Source organism: Drosophila innubila, assembly GCF_004354385.1.
Source record: "Drosophila innubila isolate TH190305 chromosome 2R unlocalized genomic scaffold, UK_Dinn_1.0 1_C_2R, whole genome shotgun sequence".
NCBI lineage: Eukaryota > Metazoa > Arthropoda > Insecta > Diptera > Drosophilidae > Drosophila > Drosophila innubila.
The window spans coordinates 19531740-19551971 of NW_022995374.1; the positions used below are offsets into that span (position 1 = coordinate 19531740).

General features: G+C 33.9%; 2 protein-coding genes across 2 annotated transcripts in view; both read right to left on the bottom strand.

Moving 5' to 3' along the window:
• The window catches only part of LOC117783983 (tyrosine-protein kinase-like otk), a 30821-nt gene that overhangs the window by 3561 nt on the left and 7028 nt on the right, over positions 1–20232 (bottom strand). The window contains exons 2-4 of the mRNA XM_034621568.1: positions 18421–18555; positions 17536–17694; positions 529–1421 (exon numbers count right to left, since the gene is read on the bottom strand). Of these exons, the coding sequence (XP_034477459.1) occupies positions 529–1421; positions 17536–17694; positions 18421–18555 (1187 nt within the window). The remainder of the gene's footprint in view (positions 1–528; positions 1422–17535; positions 17695–18420; positions 18556–20232) is intronic.
• On the bottom strand, positions 6335–8922 carry LOC117783984 (putative helicase MOV-10). Its single transcript, XM_034621569.1, has 2 exons — positions 8030–8922; positions 6335–7801 (listed from the first exon to the last, which is right to left on the bottom strand). The coding sequence occupies exons 1-2, from the start codon at positions 8763–8765 to the stop codon at positions 6441–6443; spliced, it is 2097 nt and encodes a 698-aa protein (XP_034477460.1). The 5' UTR covers positions 8766–8922; the 3' UTR covers positions 6335–6440.

Consider the following 20232-nt stretch of genomic DNA (forward strand, 5'->3'; position numbering starts at 1 on the left):
TTTACTTAGCACCGCGTAGCAGTTTTTTTTAATTTCCAGTTGGACATGTGGTACATCAGAAGGTGTGGAAGAGGAAGAGCGGTGAGAATAGAAAGTACACAAAAAGCTGAAATGAGTGCAGACTGAATGTACTCTATTGGTTTATTTCTGGGAAGATTACCGAGACCGAGACTAGTACCGTGACCTTTCATCGAAACTAACCGTTTTATTTTTAGCAACGGAACCAAAACTTAAAAAAATTATAAATTATATTACATTTAACCGGTTTTGCCAAATTTAAAACTATTTCAAACGGAATCATAGTTTAAACTCTTAATTTAATTTGTATATAAATTTTTTGAATCTAAAAAGTTTCATTTTTCGACCGTCAGTCATCTATGTATCATCCATAATTTTAATACCAAGCCTTTTACATTTTCTCAAAAACTTTGAAGTAACGTAACATTATCTAAACTAATTCGATTTTCAAAGAAAATGTCATGGAGCAAAAAAATCTGTATAATATTGATAAAAGATATCTTTACTCACTTTAACCCATTGAACTTGGGGCGTTGGAGTTCCCTGTGCCTTGCAATGCAGCTTGCCGAGAATGCCAAGTTCCAGATTCTTCGATGTTGGCTGCGGCATAAACTTGAGCTGTTCAATGACCTCCAAAATGCCAGGTGATGAATTCACCGGGGAATGTCCCTCCAGTTGCAATTGGCACATGTATTGACCCGCATCGCTGGCAATGATGCTGTTGAAACTGAGCGTGCCATTCTGTTTGTGCACCACAAGGCGAGCATCTTCACGGAGCAGGGCATCCTTGTTGAAGCTGTCGAGAGATTGGCCAGGAATCAGAGCACCTCCCAGCTCCAAATGTCGCATCACTTTGCCATCTTTGCGCCAACGAAGTTGAACTCGTTGATTCTGTAGCTCAGCGGGTAATTCATAGAGACAACTGAGAGCAGCTGGTTCTCCCTCCTTGATGATTAACTTTGCATTGGGACCCTGTACAATCTGTAGTCCTTCGGGAGATGGAGGCAATGACATTGATTGATCCATGCCACCGGCTCCTCCACGCTTGCCACGACACAGAAACACTTGCTTGCCCCACGAATCGGGTAACTTTTGATTCTTTTTCAATCTGGGCAGACATTTGGCATTAATCTGATGCTGATAATTATAGCCCTGTTTGCTCATCACACGTGCAGCGGCATTGGATGCAGTGCATCGATATAATCCATTATCTAAACTGCTCGGTTGTCGTACTATCAATCGATGCTGCTGCAACTCGATATTCTGCCATGTGCTCAACTTGGCGCTGTCCCGATACCATTCAATTCGCAACGGTTCATTCCCGGAGGCTCCTTCGACATGGCATTTGAGCAACAACTCGTTCCGATTACTGCCCAGCAGTTGCACGCTCGCCGAGTCCAGATCTGCAACAAGAGAGTCAACAAATAAATTATTTAATATTATTAATATTAATTTAATGTTATTGTTTCAAAACTTAAGATCGTGTATTTTATATTAAAATTAATTTTAAAACAAGTGCATTTTTATTTTTAAATTTGTTTTATAAATTGAATTGAAAAGTTGAATTATACTTGTTCCTTTGAAATAAATATTTTTATAAAGCTATGTTTAATAATGGAGTTTATTTGTTGGATCCCCAATAGATAAAAGAAATGTCTTACAAGTATTTACATTTTTAAAATAATATTTGCATATTTTAATAATTATTTGTAGAGTGCTTGAGAATTATTAAGTGATCCTCGTAACTGGATCAAATAGAATTCCATAAATATGCATTATAAGTATCCGCGAGATGCATTCGGCTTTAATGCATTTCTTAGCTCTCGTTTTGTTTTTTGTGTGTCTGTGTTGTGCGAATTCGCTTTTTGTTTTTACGCCACTGCATTAAGTGCATTTTATAGTCAGCTCGATGAGGGCAAAACACGACTCTGCAATCTTTGTCTTTATCGCCGCCTGGCAGCCCATTTAAGGCATAAGGCGGAGGAAGCATAAATTGAACTGTCAGTCAGTCAGTTGCTAGGGTCGGACGGTCGGACTGGTTCCCTCACATTGGATTTATGTAAAATGCTTCTTTGCAGCTCGCATATGTGAAAAAACGAGGCAACTTATTCTTGTTCTTGTTCTTTTTTCACTATGTCTGCAACAGAAATTGTAGGGGGGTAAAGGGTCGCTGGAGAGAGGGGAAGGCAAAGGGGAGGGAAGGTAAGGCGAATGTTAGCTGCAACGGTACTTGGCAACAATTGCAGCATGAGAAATCAGTTTGTGGCAAAAGCATAAGCATAAAAAAAAGAATTTGAACTCACACTGCTTCAGGTTGAAGTAATTTCTTAAAGGGGCGTGGCAATGCCGATAAAGAATGGCCATAAATTTGTACTCTTTACTCTGATAAGCATATAGTTACAAAAGATAGTTTGAAAAAATAGATAAAAGGATTAGATAACAAACCATGCTTCAAATATTATTTAAAATGCAGGATGTTACACTATATCTAATCTGTACATCTAGCTATTATAGCAATCTGTAAGATACATTTTTATCTGCTACGAAATTCAAATAAAATCATTATGTATTTCACGTTAAGTCACTCAAATGAGTAAAGAATCCGTAAAATACGTTTGTATATCTTAAATTACCTAAATTTTATTTAGGAATTTATTTTTGAGATACTTTTGTATCTGAAAATTGAAATAAAAGCATGTCACATTAAGGTTAACGATAACTTTATTTGTATCTTATGTCAATATCAGAATAATAATGTGTCTTTATCGTATGTAAATAAAAGCCATTTCTAGCTATTTCTTCACGAGATATTTTTATTTCTATTTTGAATATAACATTAAACTATAGCTACTAAGATTAAGGATACTGAGGATACAAGTGTACATAGAAATATTTGTATCTAACTTGTATCTCTTGAATACGCATCTGTTCTCGCCAGTTAATATGAATGAAAATGTGAATAAGGGATGTCATTTGTTGTTGTTGTAGTTGTAATAAGTTACTCCACACACAGCTGTGCGCTTTATCTGCTTAGTTTTTGTTTGATTATACATTAGATACATTTTGTATCTACGACTGGATGCTGGCTAAGTGCCAATTAGTTCACTCTACTGTCATTTTGGCCGTAACATATACACAAAGTTGATGCCACAGGGAAGTCAAAGTATTTGTCAGTATGTCGACGTGCCCAAAATATATACACACACACTCACACACACACACACACACATAGACAAACACGGATACATAAAGCAAATACCAAATACAAATACATTTCAAACTTTTGACACTTCCTCGACATAGACAGAGACGAAGACGACACTGTGTGCTGTTTATTGAGTTGTTGCTGTCGCTTCAAGTTGTTGTTCTTGTTGTTGTTATTTTCTTGTTGTATGCCACCAAATAAGTATCTACAAATATTTAGAGGCATTTCTAGCGCTGCTGGCTGACTGAGACAAACAAAGTCAAAGCCCAAACAAGATTTATGTGCATATGTAAATTTTCTAACGCGCCCAAACAAACCACAGGCAACAAAACACGGAAAGTCCCAGACCCGGACCCAGAACCAGACCCATACAAATGGCCAGACCTAGACACAGACCATGAGTTGGAGCTGGAGCTGGAGCTAGAACTGGCAAACATTCAGATACGCAAAGTAAAATATCCATAAACATACTCATACACATCTAAACATCTAGCGGGGAAAGCAGGCATATAAAAATATTTGTATTTGCATAGATAAAAATATATATGTACTATCGTTATAAAAATTATTACACAATCATAGCCAGGAGATGGAGACAAAATGCAAATAGAGATGTGTATAAAACACAAATATCAAAAAAAGTAATTTGAATTCAAAGTTATTTGCATATATTAAACATTAATCATTTACTAGGGCAAATAAATGCACAACAAAAAAAAATGTGAAAAAAACAATTATTAAAAGCCAAAAATGAACTTTTTAAATATTTATTAAAATTAATTAAAATGATTTATTTACAAATAAATAAGTAAGGAAATCAAATGTTTGGATTTATTGAAAAATTCGATTTTAATTGAGTAATATAAAAAGTATTTGAAAAACAGTTGGCATGCTTAAAGTTAATTAAATAAATATTTCAGTTTTATTTGTTCATCTATAATCAATTACTATTAGTTGCAAAATGTTACTTAAAAATGTTGTATAAGCAAATATTTATATTTCTTAATTTAAAAGTGTAAATTTAAAACTAAAAGCTCTATAGTTAAAAAGTCTGTTGGTATTTGAAAATTCTTAAATTTATTCAGCATTTGTTGCATGGCTTGAGGAAATCCAAGAAAAACCAATTTGAACGAAAAGCATTACTGTTCTTTAATACAATTTATTAATCAAACAGATAGAAATAAATAAATAAGGAAATTCAATTCTTAAAGTTAGCTTTAAATTCAAATAGTAAAATTGTTTTACTTATTCTTTGCAAATATTCTTCATATAAACAGCCTTTGTGGGAACTTAAGAGAATATGTATTTGGAAAGTCTGTTACCTATGCACTTAGAAGTGGGTATGACCCCAATGCCGCTGCTTAACTGTAACTCAAATTGGTAGAAGAAGAATGTAGAAGTCGCTAATTAAGAAGCGTCTCATTAGTTTGATGTATGCAACGTCAGAGGCACAACAGACAAACAGACATGTGCACATCTATTAACACCTAGAGCTACACCTACACCTACACCTACACCTATACCTAACGAGCTGTGGGTGGAGCTGCAAGAGGAAGACGAACATTATTCACACGTTGCATGCAACATTCGGATGGGAGAAATTTCAGGCGAGGTAAACATAAAAGTAACAGCGACTTCAAAACAAAATAAATTTGTTAAACTTTTTTTTTCTGGCAGAGTTTGGAAGTTGGCAGCTGACAGAGCATAAACCAGAGAGCTGTAAACAATTGCCTGGAATTGGAACTGGCAAACCATAAAAAAAAGTGAAGAAGAAAAAAAACATAAACTCGCCTTAAATAAACAAACTGGAAGTAAATGTCGAAAGGCAGGCAGCTAAATTATAGATATCGAAATTGACAGTCGTCTTCTGTCCAGAGTATGTTGAAGTTTTGGGCAAGTTGCTTATCAATGACGTCCTAAGCTGTTTTGTCTTTTCTTTTGGTCTACGAATTGTTAGAAAGTGTGCCGACTGCGACTTATAAATATCATCAAATGCAAGTTTCCGATAAGATAACAACTGCACTTTAATAGTATTTTTCCTTTTCTTCATTTCTATTGACTTTTGTGAAAATATAATTAATTGATAATCAAAAATTGATTATTTGACGCGAAGCGGGTAAATAATTTTTTCCAATATCAGCAGACGCACAAAAAGAGTCCAATGACGGAATCCATAGAAATGGTTCCTTAAGTTTCAGCGGCACTTGTGCAGCTTTTTCTTGACCCATTTGCATGCTTCATGATATATATTTATATATGGCAAATATGAACTTAATTCAATTAATATATGGTTTGTATTTTTCAGAACAGCCAAAACGAAAAGATCTAACTATTATAAATTTTGAAATTTTGAAATTATAATTTCATATAAATATATACCTAGTTTTTTGACTATGCTTATTATGAAAATTGCTTAGCTATAAAAATTTCATTTATAAACTTTTTAATTTAATACAATTCATAATATATATATATATATATATATTCAGTTGAATAATTTTATATTGTCGAACTTTTGTTGGGATTTAATGTGAACTTGATATTCATTCAGAAAGTGAGTTATATTCAAGTCGATCTTCAAGTGAAATGCATTAGAATGTTTATTTAAATTGTATTTGATTACTGAAAAAAACTGCATTTCATTTGAAATTAGAGACGAAAATATTATTATATGCATTTGCATTGTGTTAACGTATGCCGATCAGCAATACTTAAAGCGGCCGCATTTCAAAAATATTTCCTTACACATGGTATCAATTTTTTTGCAAACTGAACCCCATTTTTTGATTAATCGATGTCATCGATATTTCCGAGAAATTGTCAACAAATAAAGATATTGCAGTGCACATTGCAACTAAAAATAAGTGTAATTAAAAAATCAAATCTGTATTCCAATATGTAACTTTAAAAACAAAATTATTTATTTTGAAATGTTCTCAATATATGTATGGCTTAAAAGAAAATATAAATTTTTATTCCAATATGTATGTATTCCAATAGTATTAAAAAAGAGTCAAATTTGTAATCCAATATTGAGTATTAATAGTAAATAAGTATTCAAATTTTAGTAAGCTCCAATTATATTATTAGTATGAAAAGGAATTTATTATAATTTTTAAATATTATCTGAATATATGTGTAAATAAAAAATCAAAGAATTTATTGTTTTAAAACATCTGATGATCAAAACTGTTTCCAAATATTAAGTATGAAAATGTTAATTTTTAATGCTCAGCAAAAGGTGTCTCAATTTATTCTCCAGAGTTGGGGTTTCTGATCCGGAGCTACTGTCGCTGTCGCTGTCCTCATTTTTTGTTGATTCGTTCTCCTGTCTCTTGCTGAAGTCATCCCTCAAGTTACTCTCATTGTAGAGTAGATTTCCATTCTCCTTACACAGATCGATAATAAACTTAAAGTCCTTGTTTTCGCTCAGTGTTATGGGATTTCCGATCAGTATCATCAACGACTTGGCACGAGAAAGTAAGACATTAACCCGACGAGGATTCGAGAGGAAATGTGTGCTCTTAAACGAACTGACCATGGATGCAATTATGATGGTCTTTTCCCCTCCCTGGTAACTCTCCACGCTGCCCACCTTCACCCTTGTGAGGTTCCTCTTGCGAAGCATTCGCTTAAGTAACTTGCATTGCGCCAAATAAGGAGACACAATGCCAATATCCTCCTGTTCCACATTTTCCTCTTTGAGTAGACTCGACAGATACCAACAGAGCACAACGGCTTCCCGCTCATTGAAGCTACTGGTCGAATGGTTTTCCCGCTCAGTTGCTCCGTGCGCCGCTTGGAATAAGATTGGGAAATGTCCATTGGGTATGACACTCCACTTCGCAGCCTGGCTGACCTGTGAGAGGGGAGCCAATGGAATAAGTTCTCCATTGTAGTACAGTTTGTTGTAGATGCCGACGATCTCTGGATGCGATCTGTAGTTGCGTCGCAGTCGCGTCTGCAATGTCTGATCGTAGTTTCCACTTGGATCGACTTCATACAATTTGTGGAGCAGCAGACGCTCCATCAAAGATTTACCCAGACCCAGAGAAGCCGCACGATCATTCTTGATCACCGCTCCCAGCTGCTTGTGATCACCAGAGAGTATGACATGACATTGACTTCCCATAACTCCCACCATGCCCAGCAGGGATTCAGGTTCAATGGATGCTGCGGCCTCATCAATGAAAATGTGAGTAAACTGCGGTTTATTCACCAGATTCACAATGCCCACTGTGCACAGTGTGGTCACAATAATGCCATACTGTGATAACTTCGCTTTTGTCAAACTTTCGTATACATAACGAACGCCTTTTTTCTTTGTTGCAAAGTTGGAATATTCGAGTACCTTTGGAGGAATTGTTTTCTTGGCCTTTTTGAATCTTGTGTAAGGCAACAGTCGCAACATGACATTCGAATTTCCCTGAAATTCAGCATATGTTTCTATATACTTGATGATTCTTAAGGCGATCGTATCGCATGCAGAGTTTGAACCAGCAGTTACAAGGATGCGGTTGTTTCCTTTTTTGTAGAGTTGCATAATGGCCTCCACTATGGTGGTGGTTTTACCAGTGCCTGAATTGGAGATACTTGATCAGAAAATGTTGTGAATGATTAACTACAATAGAAACAAGTATCGATACTTATTTTATTACACTATAACTTAATTGATCTAACGTCAACAAGAATCAGAAAACAAGTTTTCGAACTAGCTGTCTAAAAATTTATATAGTATATACTTAATATGTACGAAATAAAATTTTTATCGATACTTATTTCTATGATCAATTTTCTTCCACTCACCAGGTGGCCCAAACACAATATATGGTGCTTGGGGATTGGGACCAGCAACGATCTGATTTACAGCCTGTAATTGCTCGACATTTATGCGAATCGAAGGGTTGTAAAGATTCAAGGCGTTCGGTTTATTGGACACAGGTGTTTTCTCCTTGCTGGAATCCACGATCGGAAACAGATAACGACGAAGATTAGGGCTCCTATTAAAAATTTCCAGTGCATGATACATTAGACGAACCGGGATACGTGGAGCACGAAAGATGACGTCATAAGAGTTGTTCAACAAATCTGCACGGAAATTAAAGATAACACGATTGCGTGTCACCCTCAAAATTGTTTCCACATGACCTTGAGTTATGGTATTTGCCAGGACAAGTGGCTTTGGCAGTGACGAATCCTTGGACGGATCGCGGGGCACGAACACGATTTGATCAATATGGGATGACAGCAGACTTTCATTATGCACTGTATCCTTACTAAACTTTATGAAGAATTGGTTCTTCTTATTCATCTCCACATTAACGTTTAACTGAGTGAGATCAGCATAAAGTTGCGTTGTTGATAAATCATCAATTGTAAGAAGTGTTCTCAAAACAGCACAGAAATTGTCATAGTTAAATTTGCGATCATGCAGATATAGTCGCATTATCGGCTCTACTTCAACAAGACTTTTATCATTGAAGTTTGCCTTTACGGCCGGCAGCCATTTTTCACTGGGCTTATACTCTGATAGCGAATCCATTGTTCAAACACTTCACTTGCAAATGTAAAATATGTTTTAATATATGTATCTACACATAAACATGTAGTTTAAATTAAATATATTATATATATCAATTTGCAATAATTGAATTTCACTCAGTTAAATAAACGTTCTCAGACGACGATCAATTGCCAACTAAAAATTTTATGGGATTCACAAAACTCAAAAGAGCGCATAGCCAACGCAAACAAGCAACTTAATGATATAATGCACGAAAATACCCTATACCAATAAAAATAGCAAGCAGCATGCCCAACTAAAAATGACTAATTAAAAAAAATATAATAGAGATAAATGTTATCTCTCTTTATTTTTACTCTCCACAATAAAAAGTTTCTATACATTAAATGTTTGGCTTTTATATATTTAATACATCCTGCTTTATTCTGTACAGAGCATATGTATATACACTGACGTTATCGTCAAAATTCAGCTGGCAATGAAGTGAATCAGCGCTGCGCAACCGGCGAAAATGGATTTGTTTCTGTTGATTATTGCGGACCACATCTAAGCGTTTTAAAAGTAGCTTATTTATAGCTAAGCGAATTTGTGAAAATATTAATCTATTTGTATCGTTATACATATACAAATATATTTAGGTAAGTTAAAAAAAATTCAAGCTGCGGTTATTTAACGTGATAAAATGGTTTATATCCGCTGTAAAGCTTTACATTTAACCAGTTTCAACATTTCTTGGATTTGTTTTTGTTTTTTTCTTCTTTTATTATAGTTGCTTAAGTTTCTCCCAAAACAAGTTATTTCAAATAATATTAAGTAAATTTGTGAGTATTTTTGTATAAAAACAATTACTAACTGTATGTAAACATATTATTTATTACAGTGCTGGCAACTTCAACCTATAAATTTTACATATATTTTGCTTAGAGCAACAAAAGCGAAACAGAAACAGGTTACTATTGAAGTAACCCTTCAAGATTAAAGATAGCCAGATTTGGCAGGGAAAAAGTTGTGCAGGCAACACTGGCTCGTTTATGTAGAAATGCTTAGCTACTGCGTCGTAACAAAGCTCACAAACTCTCTCTCTCTCTCTCTCTGCCTCTCTTTTAATTTCGCTCTCGTTTAATTGCATTGAATGAATTTGTAAATAACTTTAGGCAACACTAGACGTGCAAAGATGCTTAACAAAAGCTCGTTGCTATAACTTTGCAAATTGATTGGCATTTGTATCGCTACAATCGATTATAATCGATAATAATAATAATTATTATTGCAGATCTTTCTAGAATCTAGATCACTTGTCTTCTTCGAACTTGTGATTTCCCTTAAATTGTCAGTCGTGAATTGATCGTGAGCTGTCAGCTAGCATTTAAAATTTGAGCTTTTTGTATTTTTAAAAAATCGTTTTGGTTCACTCTAGTGAATTAATTTAATATCATTTTGTAAAATGGATAAACTATTAAATTACGAGCCCAGTGAGAAAATGTTGGATGCCTTGGCGGCAGATTTTAGTGAGGAAAGTTTGATAAAAGCCGATGCCACTTTTGGACTATATCTAAAATCACGAAAAGTCGACTATGACAATGTGTGCACAGTCCTTCGGATGCTGATCAGTATTGAAGATATATCCTCAATGCAGTACTATTCTCAGCTAATACAGTCGAGTGTACAAGTAAACAAAGAACCTGAAAATAGGTTCTCCATAATACCAAACAAAACGGGAGTTAACGTTAAAGATGTATTGACACCAAATATGGATGAAATTGTATTGTTTCCCAGGGGATTCCGTGCAATTTCAGGAATTCTTGCACTTATGCCACATGAAAATGAAAAAATTTGTTGTGGATCCTCAGATCATCGTCATGTGGCTGAAGTTACAAGTGTAACACACAAAAAAGTCACCTTTCAATTTAAAAAGAGTGAAGATAATCGTAAGGAGTACGAGCATTGTAACCCACAATTCTTTAAAACTGACATTAAATACGATGTAATTTTTCGTGCTCCACGTATTCCGGTTCGTTTAATATATCATGCACTGGAAATTTTGAATGAAAGTCCCAATCTTCGTCGCTATCTGTTCCCGATCGTAGATCCCAAGCAGCAGAAAACAACTGTATCCAATGCACCGAACACCTTGAATCTTTACAATTCTTCGATTCGCACAAATGCCGAGCAATTACAGGCTGTTAATCAGATCGTTGCTGGACCCAATCCCCAGGCACCATATATTGTGTTTGGACCACCAGGTGAGTTGAAGAAAATTGATCATTGGAATGAATATCGATATTTATTTTACCTTTTATATTTTAATATAAAAGTTACTATAAAAATGATTAATTGGCTTATTCAGAATCTCGACTTCTAATTTTTGGTCTACTTAAGATAAATGAAGCTAAAGTGAAAAATAAATTAAAATCGATACCCATTTCTAGTTGATCATTCACAAACATTTACTGATCAAGTATCTCCAATTCAGGCACTGGTAAAACTACCACCATTGTGGAGGCCATTATGCAACTTTACAAACAAGGAAATCGCATCCTTGTCACTGCCGGTTCCAATTCCGCATGCGATACGATCGCCTTAAGATTACATGAGTGTTTTGAGTTGCATGGGATGGTCAAGGATCACTTGCGACGCTTTTATTCGACTTCCTATAATAGAAAAAAAATACCTGCCTTACTAAAGAAGAACTCTATGAGTCTATCTACCAAAGGTCTCAAGGAGGGAAAATTAAATTTGTTTAAAATAATTGTCGCAACACTGTGCAGCGTTGGTCGTATATATACTTGCTCTTCTGGTGATCGATTTTCTCACGTTTTCATTGACGAAGCGGCCGCATCAACAGAAGCAGAAGCCTTGATGGGCGTATTGTTTAAGGACTTGTCCTCTTCATGTCATGTCATACTCTCTGGAGATCACAAGCAGCTGGAAGCGGTGATCAAGAATGATCGCGCGGCTTCTCTGGGACTTGGTCATTCTTTGATGGAGCGTCTGTTGCTTGGCAAATTGTATGAAGTCGATTCAAGTGGAAACTATGATCAGACATTGCAGACGCGACTGCGACGCAACTACAGATCGCATCCAGAGATCGTCGGCATCTACAACAAACTGTACTACAATGGTGAACTTATTCCCTTAGCTCCCCTCTCGCAGGTCAACCAAGCTACCAATTGGAGTCAGCTGCCAAATGGAAAGTTCCCAATCTTATTCCAAACTGCAAGTGGAGATACAAAGCGTGAAGATCACTCGACCAGCAGTTTTAATGCTCTAGAAGCCGATATTGCCTGCTGGATGGTGTTGAAACTGCTCTGTGATGGACTTGGCGATGGCGTCGAAGTGAATCAGGTGGACATTGGCATTGTCACTCCGTATTTGGCTCAGTGTAAGCTGATTGATCGCATGCTCCGCGAAAGAAATCAGAATAATGTGGAGGTTGGGAGTGTGGAGAGTTACCAGGGACGTGAGAAGACAATCATAATTGCTTCCATGGTCAGTTCGTTTAAGAGAACACATTTCCTCTCAAATCCTCGTCGTGTGAACGTAATGCTTTCTCGTGCCAAGTCGTTGATGATACTGATCGGTAATCCGATTACACTGAGCGAAAACAAGGACTTTAAGTTTATCATCGATCAGTGCAAGGCGAATGACAACTTCTTAACTCAAAAGCAGGTTGAGGATGACATCGACCAGAACTTTGAGAGCAAATGTAAGGAATTTAAGAAAAAATACGCAGCTGATAAAATTAAACATAATCCTAAGCACGGTTTTTCGGAATTGGGCCGTTCATTCTTAAAACTAAATATTAGAATTGATTAAATCGAATTTAAATCGTTGCTGCAAAATATTCATGTACTTAAATAAAAATAATACGTTTTAAAACAGTGAATAAATTTATTATAAAATGCTGATGAAATCCAATATTTTTGGAAGCTTCATATATTTTCTTACTAAAATATATAACTTATTTTGTTCTTAAAAATACTGTGGAGCCAAATCTTTTATAAAATTTGATATTAAAGCGGCTAAAGATATAAAAGATAATCGTAAGAAATAATTGGTCGTGATTTCATTTCAAAACACTAAAATTCTAATTTATTTTTTTTGAATACTGTCAAATTAAAACCTATTTATTTTTATATTAAATAAAGAAAAACAAAAAACAGAATTTAAGCTTTAATATCTTAGTTTGTTTATTTTATTGCCATTATTTTGTTTTGGCCTGCAATTTGGACGGTAAATTTATGGCAACAATTGGCCAAAATCCCTCTACTCAGTGTGCTATCTTTGCCAGCAGATCTTTAATTAAAGTTAGCCACCATCTAACGTTTAACTCCTTTCCCCCTATTGACTGACATTTTCCCCCTCTGGTCACACAGTTTTCAAATTAAAACGTTAAACATTCGATTATCGCACATTGTCTGGTCCGGACAATGTTTCTACTATATCCACTCAATTGCTGAAACTTTTCTGCTAATGATCAACTCATGTAACTACAAGTCGAAGCCAAAAGTAAACGAAATAGACCAGGGTGAGAAAAAGACAGAGAATGGCAGGGAGAAAGAGAAGGAAAGACGCGCCAAAAAGCTGACTACAGTTTCTGTCTGCGTCGCTTTAATGTTCTTCCACGTTCTGGAGCTCGTAAAATTTTATGCGTTTTTCCGGCATTCACATAATGAAAATTATCCGCTTGCCCCCAAATACATACATACATATACGTAGATAATATATTTTTACAGAACTAGTATTAAAGTCTTAAGTCAAGCAAACTCGACTCTCAGAGACTCTGCACACTGTTCAATATACACAACTATCTTAAATTTAAATTTAAAATGGATATTTGATACAGAATTAATTTAAGAATTCGATTGAGTTTTGTCAATGTTAAGACAGTTCAAAGTTTTTGGAAAAAGTTGTGACAATAAAGTTATGGACGATAGATAGCTGATGAAAGGCAGAATCAATTTGTATGCCAAATCATGAAGAAAATGACATTCCAGATGAAAATCGGTTGAGTTTTGACAAAGTTGTGAGAGATCAAAGTTTTCGAATAAATGTCAATGGGTGGGTAAGGAAAGAGAATAGGCTATGGATATGATCGAGATATGTTAAATTTTTTAAGTGAACAAAATTTAAATGCAGAATCGATTCGGTAGCAAATTATGAACAGAACGACATTTCTCATGCAAATCGGTTGAGTTTTGGCAAAATTATGAGAGTTCCAAGTTTTTTAAAATGATAAGGGGGTATTAAAGCTATGATAGATGGCTTATGGTTGAAAAAAAAAATTTGAAATGAAAAAAACTAAAATGCAGAATCAATCAGGAATAAACAAATTATCACAATCATATTTCACATGAAAATCGGATCCATTTTGGCTAAGTTACAAGAGTTCAAAGTTGTAAAAAAATGTAAAATTTTAAACTTTATTAAGTCTTTCACAAACTTAATATACCCTTTGCACTTTGCAAGTGCAGGATCCAAAAACCCAAGTTGCCAACTGCAGTCAACTTGAACTTGTGTAGCAACAACAACAACAACAAAAGTAACGGGCACAAGAGTCAGTCATACGAGTATGTGTGTTTGTATTTTTGTTGGGGGTGTTTGGTCGCTGAGGGTTGATTTGTCCTCAAACAACGTCTCGCCCTCTGTTTTGTAAGTCGTGTCTTTGCATTTTGTTTGGTTTTTATGACTTTGCCTGGCTTTGCTGCTGCTGTGTTGTTGCTGTTGCCATTGCCATTTCACATTTCTCATTTTATGTTTATGTTTCGTGTTAATGTTGCATTTCATTTCCATGTACATTTCAGCACCGTTCTCTGTTTTTTTCCTACTTTTATTTGGTATCCAACATCGTTTCCATGCTCAGCTGTTGGTCCCCTTTGTATATATCCTTGGGTTATCCTTGTTAGTTCAGAAGTCCAACAACCCCTTTTACAAGGTCTGTCTCTCTGTCTTTCTGTCCGTCTGTCTGTTTGACTGGGCTGCCAGTTGTCTGGCTCTCGTCTGGTCTCTGTTTCTGTTTCTATTCCCAATTCTTCTTCTACTCTTTTATTCTCTCCCCTCTTGCCAATTTTGGTTTTGTTTTCCCATTCTGTGTCTGCTTGTTTCTGTATAACAAGACTGCATCTGAGTCTGACATGCATGCAACGACAAATTCCTAACATTGTCCTCAAGTTGCCAACAACATCCATTTCATTGGGCAACTCTATAATTGCATTGTTTTCATTACGATATAAACAATGGGAATTCTTTGGATTTAATAGCAAAAATTTGTCTCTAAACAATAATAATAATATTATAGGATTTCACTTTTCAAACCAAATAGATCTGTTATTTAAGATCCCTTCAAAAATTTGATTCATTGAAATTCCAATGTAATTCTTAAATTTAAATTTAATAAGATTTTTCTCGACATTTTTTCTGGTTATTAATAAAACTAAAATAAAATATTTATAAATCTGTTTTTTTCAAAATATTTTCTCCAAACTGGTTATTAATAAAAATAGTAATGCATCATTATTAAATTATATGAATATAATTAAATAAGAATATTCAAAATTTTATTTGATATTGACATATTTGACATTCTATTTTAATTTTAATCCATAAAAGAAGTTAAGTAAAGCATATAATTTTTAAAACTCTTTTATTTTTTTAAATTTGTAAATACTTTGGAAACTATGCTCTAAAAAATTATTTTTTTTTTATAATTTTTTGTTCATATTTTAAAGAGCATTAAGCTTGTGGCCTGATTCTTTTTTCCGCATTTATTCTTTGTTTAATTTTTTTAATGTTGCAAATAAAATGTCTCTTTTGTTGCGCTTAATTGAACATTTTTTTCTAGCTGAAAGATTGCGAATGACAATCGGAGTTTTCTTCTTCCAATTTCCTACCCCTTAAATCCCAATAACTCACCCATTTCGAGGGAATACCTATACTCTAAAATCATGCATATTTCAATAGTTTTTGTCTGCCTTGTGGACATTTGCAGACTTGTCTGGAAAAGAGGTTTGTGGGAGGCGGAAGATAACCCACTTACAGTTTTCAGCAGTGTAATGGCGCCACACCCCTTTCCCCTTGCCTTCTTTTCTCTCCACCCTTCCCCTTTGGGGCACTTAGCGACCTTTCAACAACGCCAGCTGCAATTAAAATCAACTCCCAAAAACTACAAATTAATTAGTTAATTAATTAGGTAAAACACTTGAGTGCAGCAAGTAAAATCTTTAAAAATAGAGACTGGGCTGGGGGTGGGGAGGGTGTTAAGGGAAGACGCTTCTTTGATGATGTTCAACGACTTTGATCAGCTGCCAGGCGGTGCTGACAGCAGTTGAAGCACGAGGCAGCCAACTACAAGGGACTCCGATTCCAACCACAGATACAGATACAAATACATATAGAAATACAAATACAGATACAACACATGCAACACAGATTGTGCATAAAACTTCCACTCGTTTTGTTTACACGTGTGGCCAAGGGAGCTGGGAAGTTGGGGGTAAGGAGTGGGGGTAGAGACTATGGGTTTTTAGGGGCATCGACTGTTTGTTAAATATATGCATTTTTCTGCTTAAAGGCAATGCAACTGAATGAACATCAATCACATGACGCCGACGACGGCAAAGAAAAATCAGAAAGGCAAATTATCAAAGACACGCCGAATTTTCGATACCCTTGAAGATTTAATAAACAATTAATTGTTCAAAAAAATCATTTTAAATTTATACACAATATCTTGCAATTTACTTTCTTATTTATTTGATCGTTACGACAGATATACAATACAGTCTACCGAAGTACCAAAATATGTTTTAATTTTATGCTATAGTTTTCGAATTTTAACTAATCTTGATCAGAATGAATGGAACAATACTACATAAAATATCTGTTAGTTTGGTAAAAAAATCCCAATAAATAAAAAAGTTTTTCATACTAGAAACTAATTTTTGAACGATTATTTATATGGTAACTATATAAAATAGCAGTTCGATTTTAGCCAAATTTAATCAGGATGCTTAAAACTCTATTAAATGCATATTTTGTAAATTTTCCTGGAATATCCCAAGAATCAAGAAAGTTTTTCATACAAAAGCTTGATTTTCGAGCGAGCGATGATATAGAAATTCGATATATTTACAGATAGATTTGTGCCAAATTTCAACAACATATCTTTTAAGCTGAAAGACTTGCATCATTACTTCATTAAAATTCTATTTAAAATTAAGATCGATTCTGCATTTTCATAAGGCGCTTGAATAAGTCAATAAATCAAATAACAGAACTTTTATTTTTAATATAATAACTTAACTAACTGAATATACTTTTTTTTTTGATGCGTTACGCATTACGTGACTAGATTTTAATACTCTCAGCAAGAGTATAACAAATGCAATTGGAACTGCAACTGGAACTGCACTTGCCATGGATCTTGTTGCTCTTCTCTCTCTTTCTCTCCCTCTGTCTTCCCTTTCTTTCTTTCATGCAACGTTACCTCGGTTGTGCATTGCAGTGCACTTCCTGTGGCATGAACAGGAAGGTGGTAAAGTCAGAAAATTGTGTGCGTGACGCATGTACATCAAAAGTTTTGGTTTATATCTTTCAACGGTGTTGTATTTTATAGTTTGTTGTTGAGTTGTGAGGAAGTTGAACTCTCTCAGACACGAGTACTTGGAATATGTTCTCATAATCATAGCCAACACTTTAGACTTGGCCATAATCATAGGCATTATATACAATCTTCAGTCGCCTGCATCTTGAATAAGTTTTTATTGTATAGAACTTGATAGGTACTTACATATTACGCTCAATTTAGCTGGTGGCGACTCCTGCCTGGCGCCGCTTGCCACACTGGTTGCAATGCACACAAAGTCACCAGCATCGTCGCGTTGCACCGACTCGATATGCAAATTGCCACCGATTTGTTGCACGCGCTTGTCGTACATAATTTGTTGACCTGCAATGGCATTGAATAATATAATGTTAAGAAGAGACTCGAACATAAAGTGGACTTTATTTCTCACACTCACTGTCTCACTAGAATCTACACACAGAGAAAAATTGAATATCATACTTAAATTAGAGTGAAATCTATTTAAATATATGATATTCTTAAAATTCACACATGATCTAAGTAAGAAATTGAGCATAATAAAACTTTAACCATCTCTAAATAATTTTTATTTAACAGAAAATAATCTTGAATGAAATAAAACTTTACACTGGTAGAATAAATGTTGATTTCGACGAATTTTATAGACGAAAATTAAAAGTATTGTCAGAAGATCATTTTAAGATCATTTATTTAAAAAATACGATGAGAACGTATATTTTAAAATAAGAGAATACATCTTGATAGTAAAATACTTGATTTCAGTTTATAATTATTTATTTATTATGATTAGTTTATTATTCAGTTTATTATTATAAATGAGTAAAATGATTTTTTACATATGCTTTTCGGCATAGATCAGTTCTTTATTTAATTACTTTTGTATTCAGAATTTAACGAGAGGTTTTGAGCTCTTGTTTAAAATTTAAATTGATAATATATTTAAGATTTCGCATTTATAAACTCTTTTTTTTAAATAGAAATAAAAAAAAATTGGAATTATAGTGAGAAATCAAGTTTATTATATGTGGTGGGAAATACTAGATTACTAGATATTCACTGTGTACTCACCATTATGCAACCACTCGTAATGCAAATCTGCGGAGGGTCCTCTTGCCTCACAGCTAAAGTCAACGGCATCGTTCTCAATAAATGCCTGACTCTGTCCCGGTTGAATGCAACGTGATGAGCTGACCAAGCTGGGAGCTGTAATGTAATTGCAAATGCCAGAGGATTAATGATAGAATAATGCCGGACATATACGTCAACAGGTATTATTATTATTTATCAACAACTTAACTGGCTTTTCCTTTTCCCTAGTCATTATTTGTGAAATAACCATGAATAATTTATATGTTCAAGCTATACTTAATATTATATATAATTTTGTTTTATTAACTTTTATAGAATACTAGCAAAGACTGATTACTAAAAATTTTCAGGCATCACTAGGTTTTATTTAACCTTTAAAGTTTAAACCAATTAATTAATATAATATTTTCTTTTATTATTATTATATTTAAAACTGTCATACAGAAGTCAAGCTGACGCCATGTACATAGGTATTATACATATTTATAATGAACTTATTGTTCAGAGGGTTAACTTTTTAATAGGCACCTGCAAGCGATTCCCTTGGGGCCTTGAAGTCAACAGCAATTTAATATAATTAACAAAAATTTCATTTACCATAATTGCGCTTGATTAAAGTGGTTTAAGCAAATTAAATGCGCTTAAGCGGCTTAAATTACAGTGTTTAAGCTAAATGCAATTTTGTTAAGCGGCAAAAGGCCTCAAAAAAAAAAATACATAAACAAAAAATAAAATTACATAGCATACAGACAGGCGCTTTTGCGTGTCGACAAAACGTTAAAACAACAGCGAAAAAACATAAATATTACATACAACATGAGCAAAAAATGTTGTATATATAATTCACAAAGTAGCATAACGAAGATAAAATACTCTGGGAAACATATTAACATATTATTACACTAAAATACTTTTGATGGGAAAAAGTATGAAAAAAATCCTAACAGAATTTTAAAATTTATAACATTATAGACTAAAACCAGTTTTAACAGTGTCTTGTTAATTAAAATATTTTGAGCTTAAATGTAAGGAAATGTTAAAAATCAAGCATAAATTAAAAAAAATAAACATATTACATCAATTGGAATATTAAATACTTTAATTATTACTTTTATTCTGAAATTATAATAAATTTTTTGTTCATGCTTTTTTTAATAATGTGACATCTTTATAACAATATTTTATTTACCCTATAGTAAAAAGTGAAAAGCCGCACATGTAAATTAAACAAAAGGTCTATGCGCTGCTGTATTCAGTCAATATAATTAAAATTTGGGTCTTAACAATGCAACTGATAATAAAAAACATTTTAATGCAATCAGTGGGCCGCAAATGCAATTTATGGCAAATAAAATTTATTTTTGGATTAGTGTGAAAACAAATAAGGAAATCCTGATCAAAGGGAAATTGCTAATGTATGACTTGAGACTGTCAATGCATAAAATTTGCAGTTGTATTATACTGAAAGAAACCGATTTTATTTTTGCATTAAAATCATTATTTAATTATAAATTAAGAGATCCAGAAATGATTTTACTCTTAGAGATTTAAAGTATTAAAAACTAAAATATTTTAAATTTAAAAGAAAATTAATTAATAGAACTAAAAAATGCATCGGATATATCGTTAAAAAAAACAATGAATAATGTATGACTTGAGACTGTCAATGCATAAAATTTGCAGTTGTAAATAGAATTATACTGAAGGAAACCGATTTTATTTTTGCATTAAAATCATTATTTAATTATAAATTAAGAGATCCAGAAATGATTTTACTCTTTGAGATTTAAA

What these genes read in the sequence shown, in the direction of transcription:
- LOC117783984 (XM_034621569.1), bottom strand. Translation starts at nt 8,765, where the DNA reads ATGGATTCGCTATCAGAGTATAAGCCCAGTGAAAAATGGCTGCCGGCC. An exon ending in TATTGTGTTTGGGCCACCTG is followed by an intron (nt 7,802 to 8,029) that starts GTGAGTGGAAGA and finishes TCTCCAATTCAG; the next exon opens with GCACTGGTAAAACCACCACC.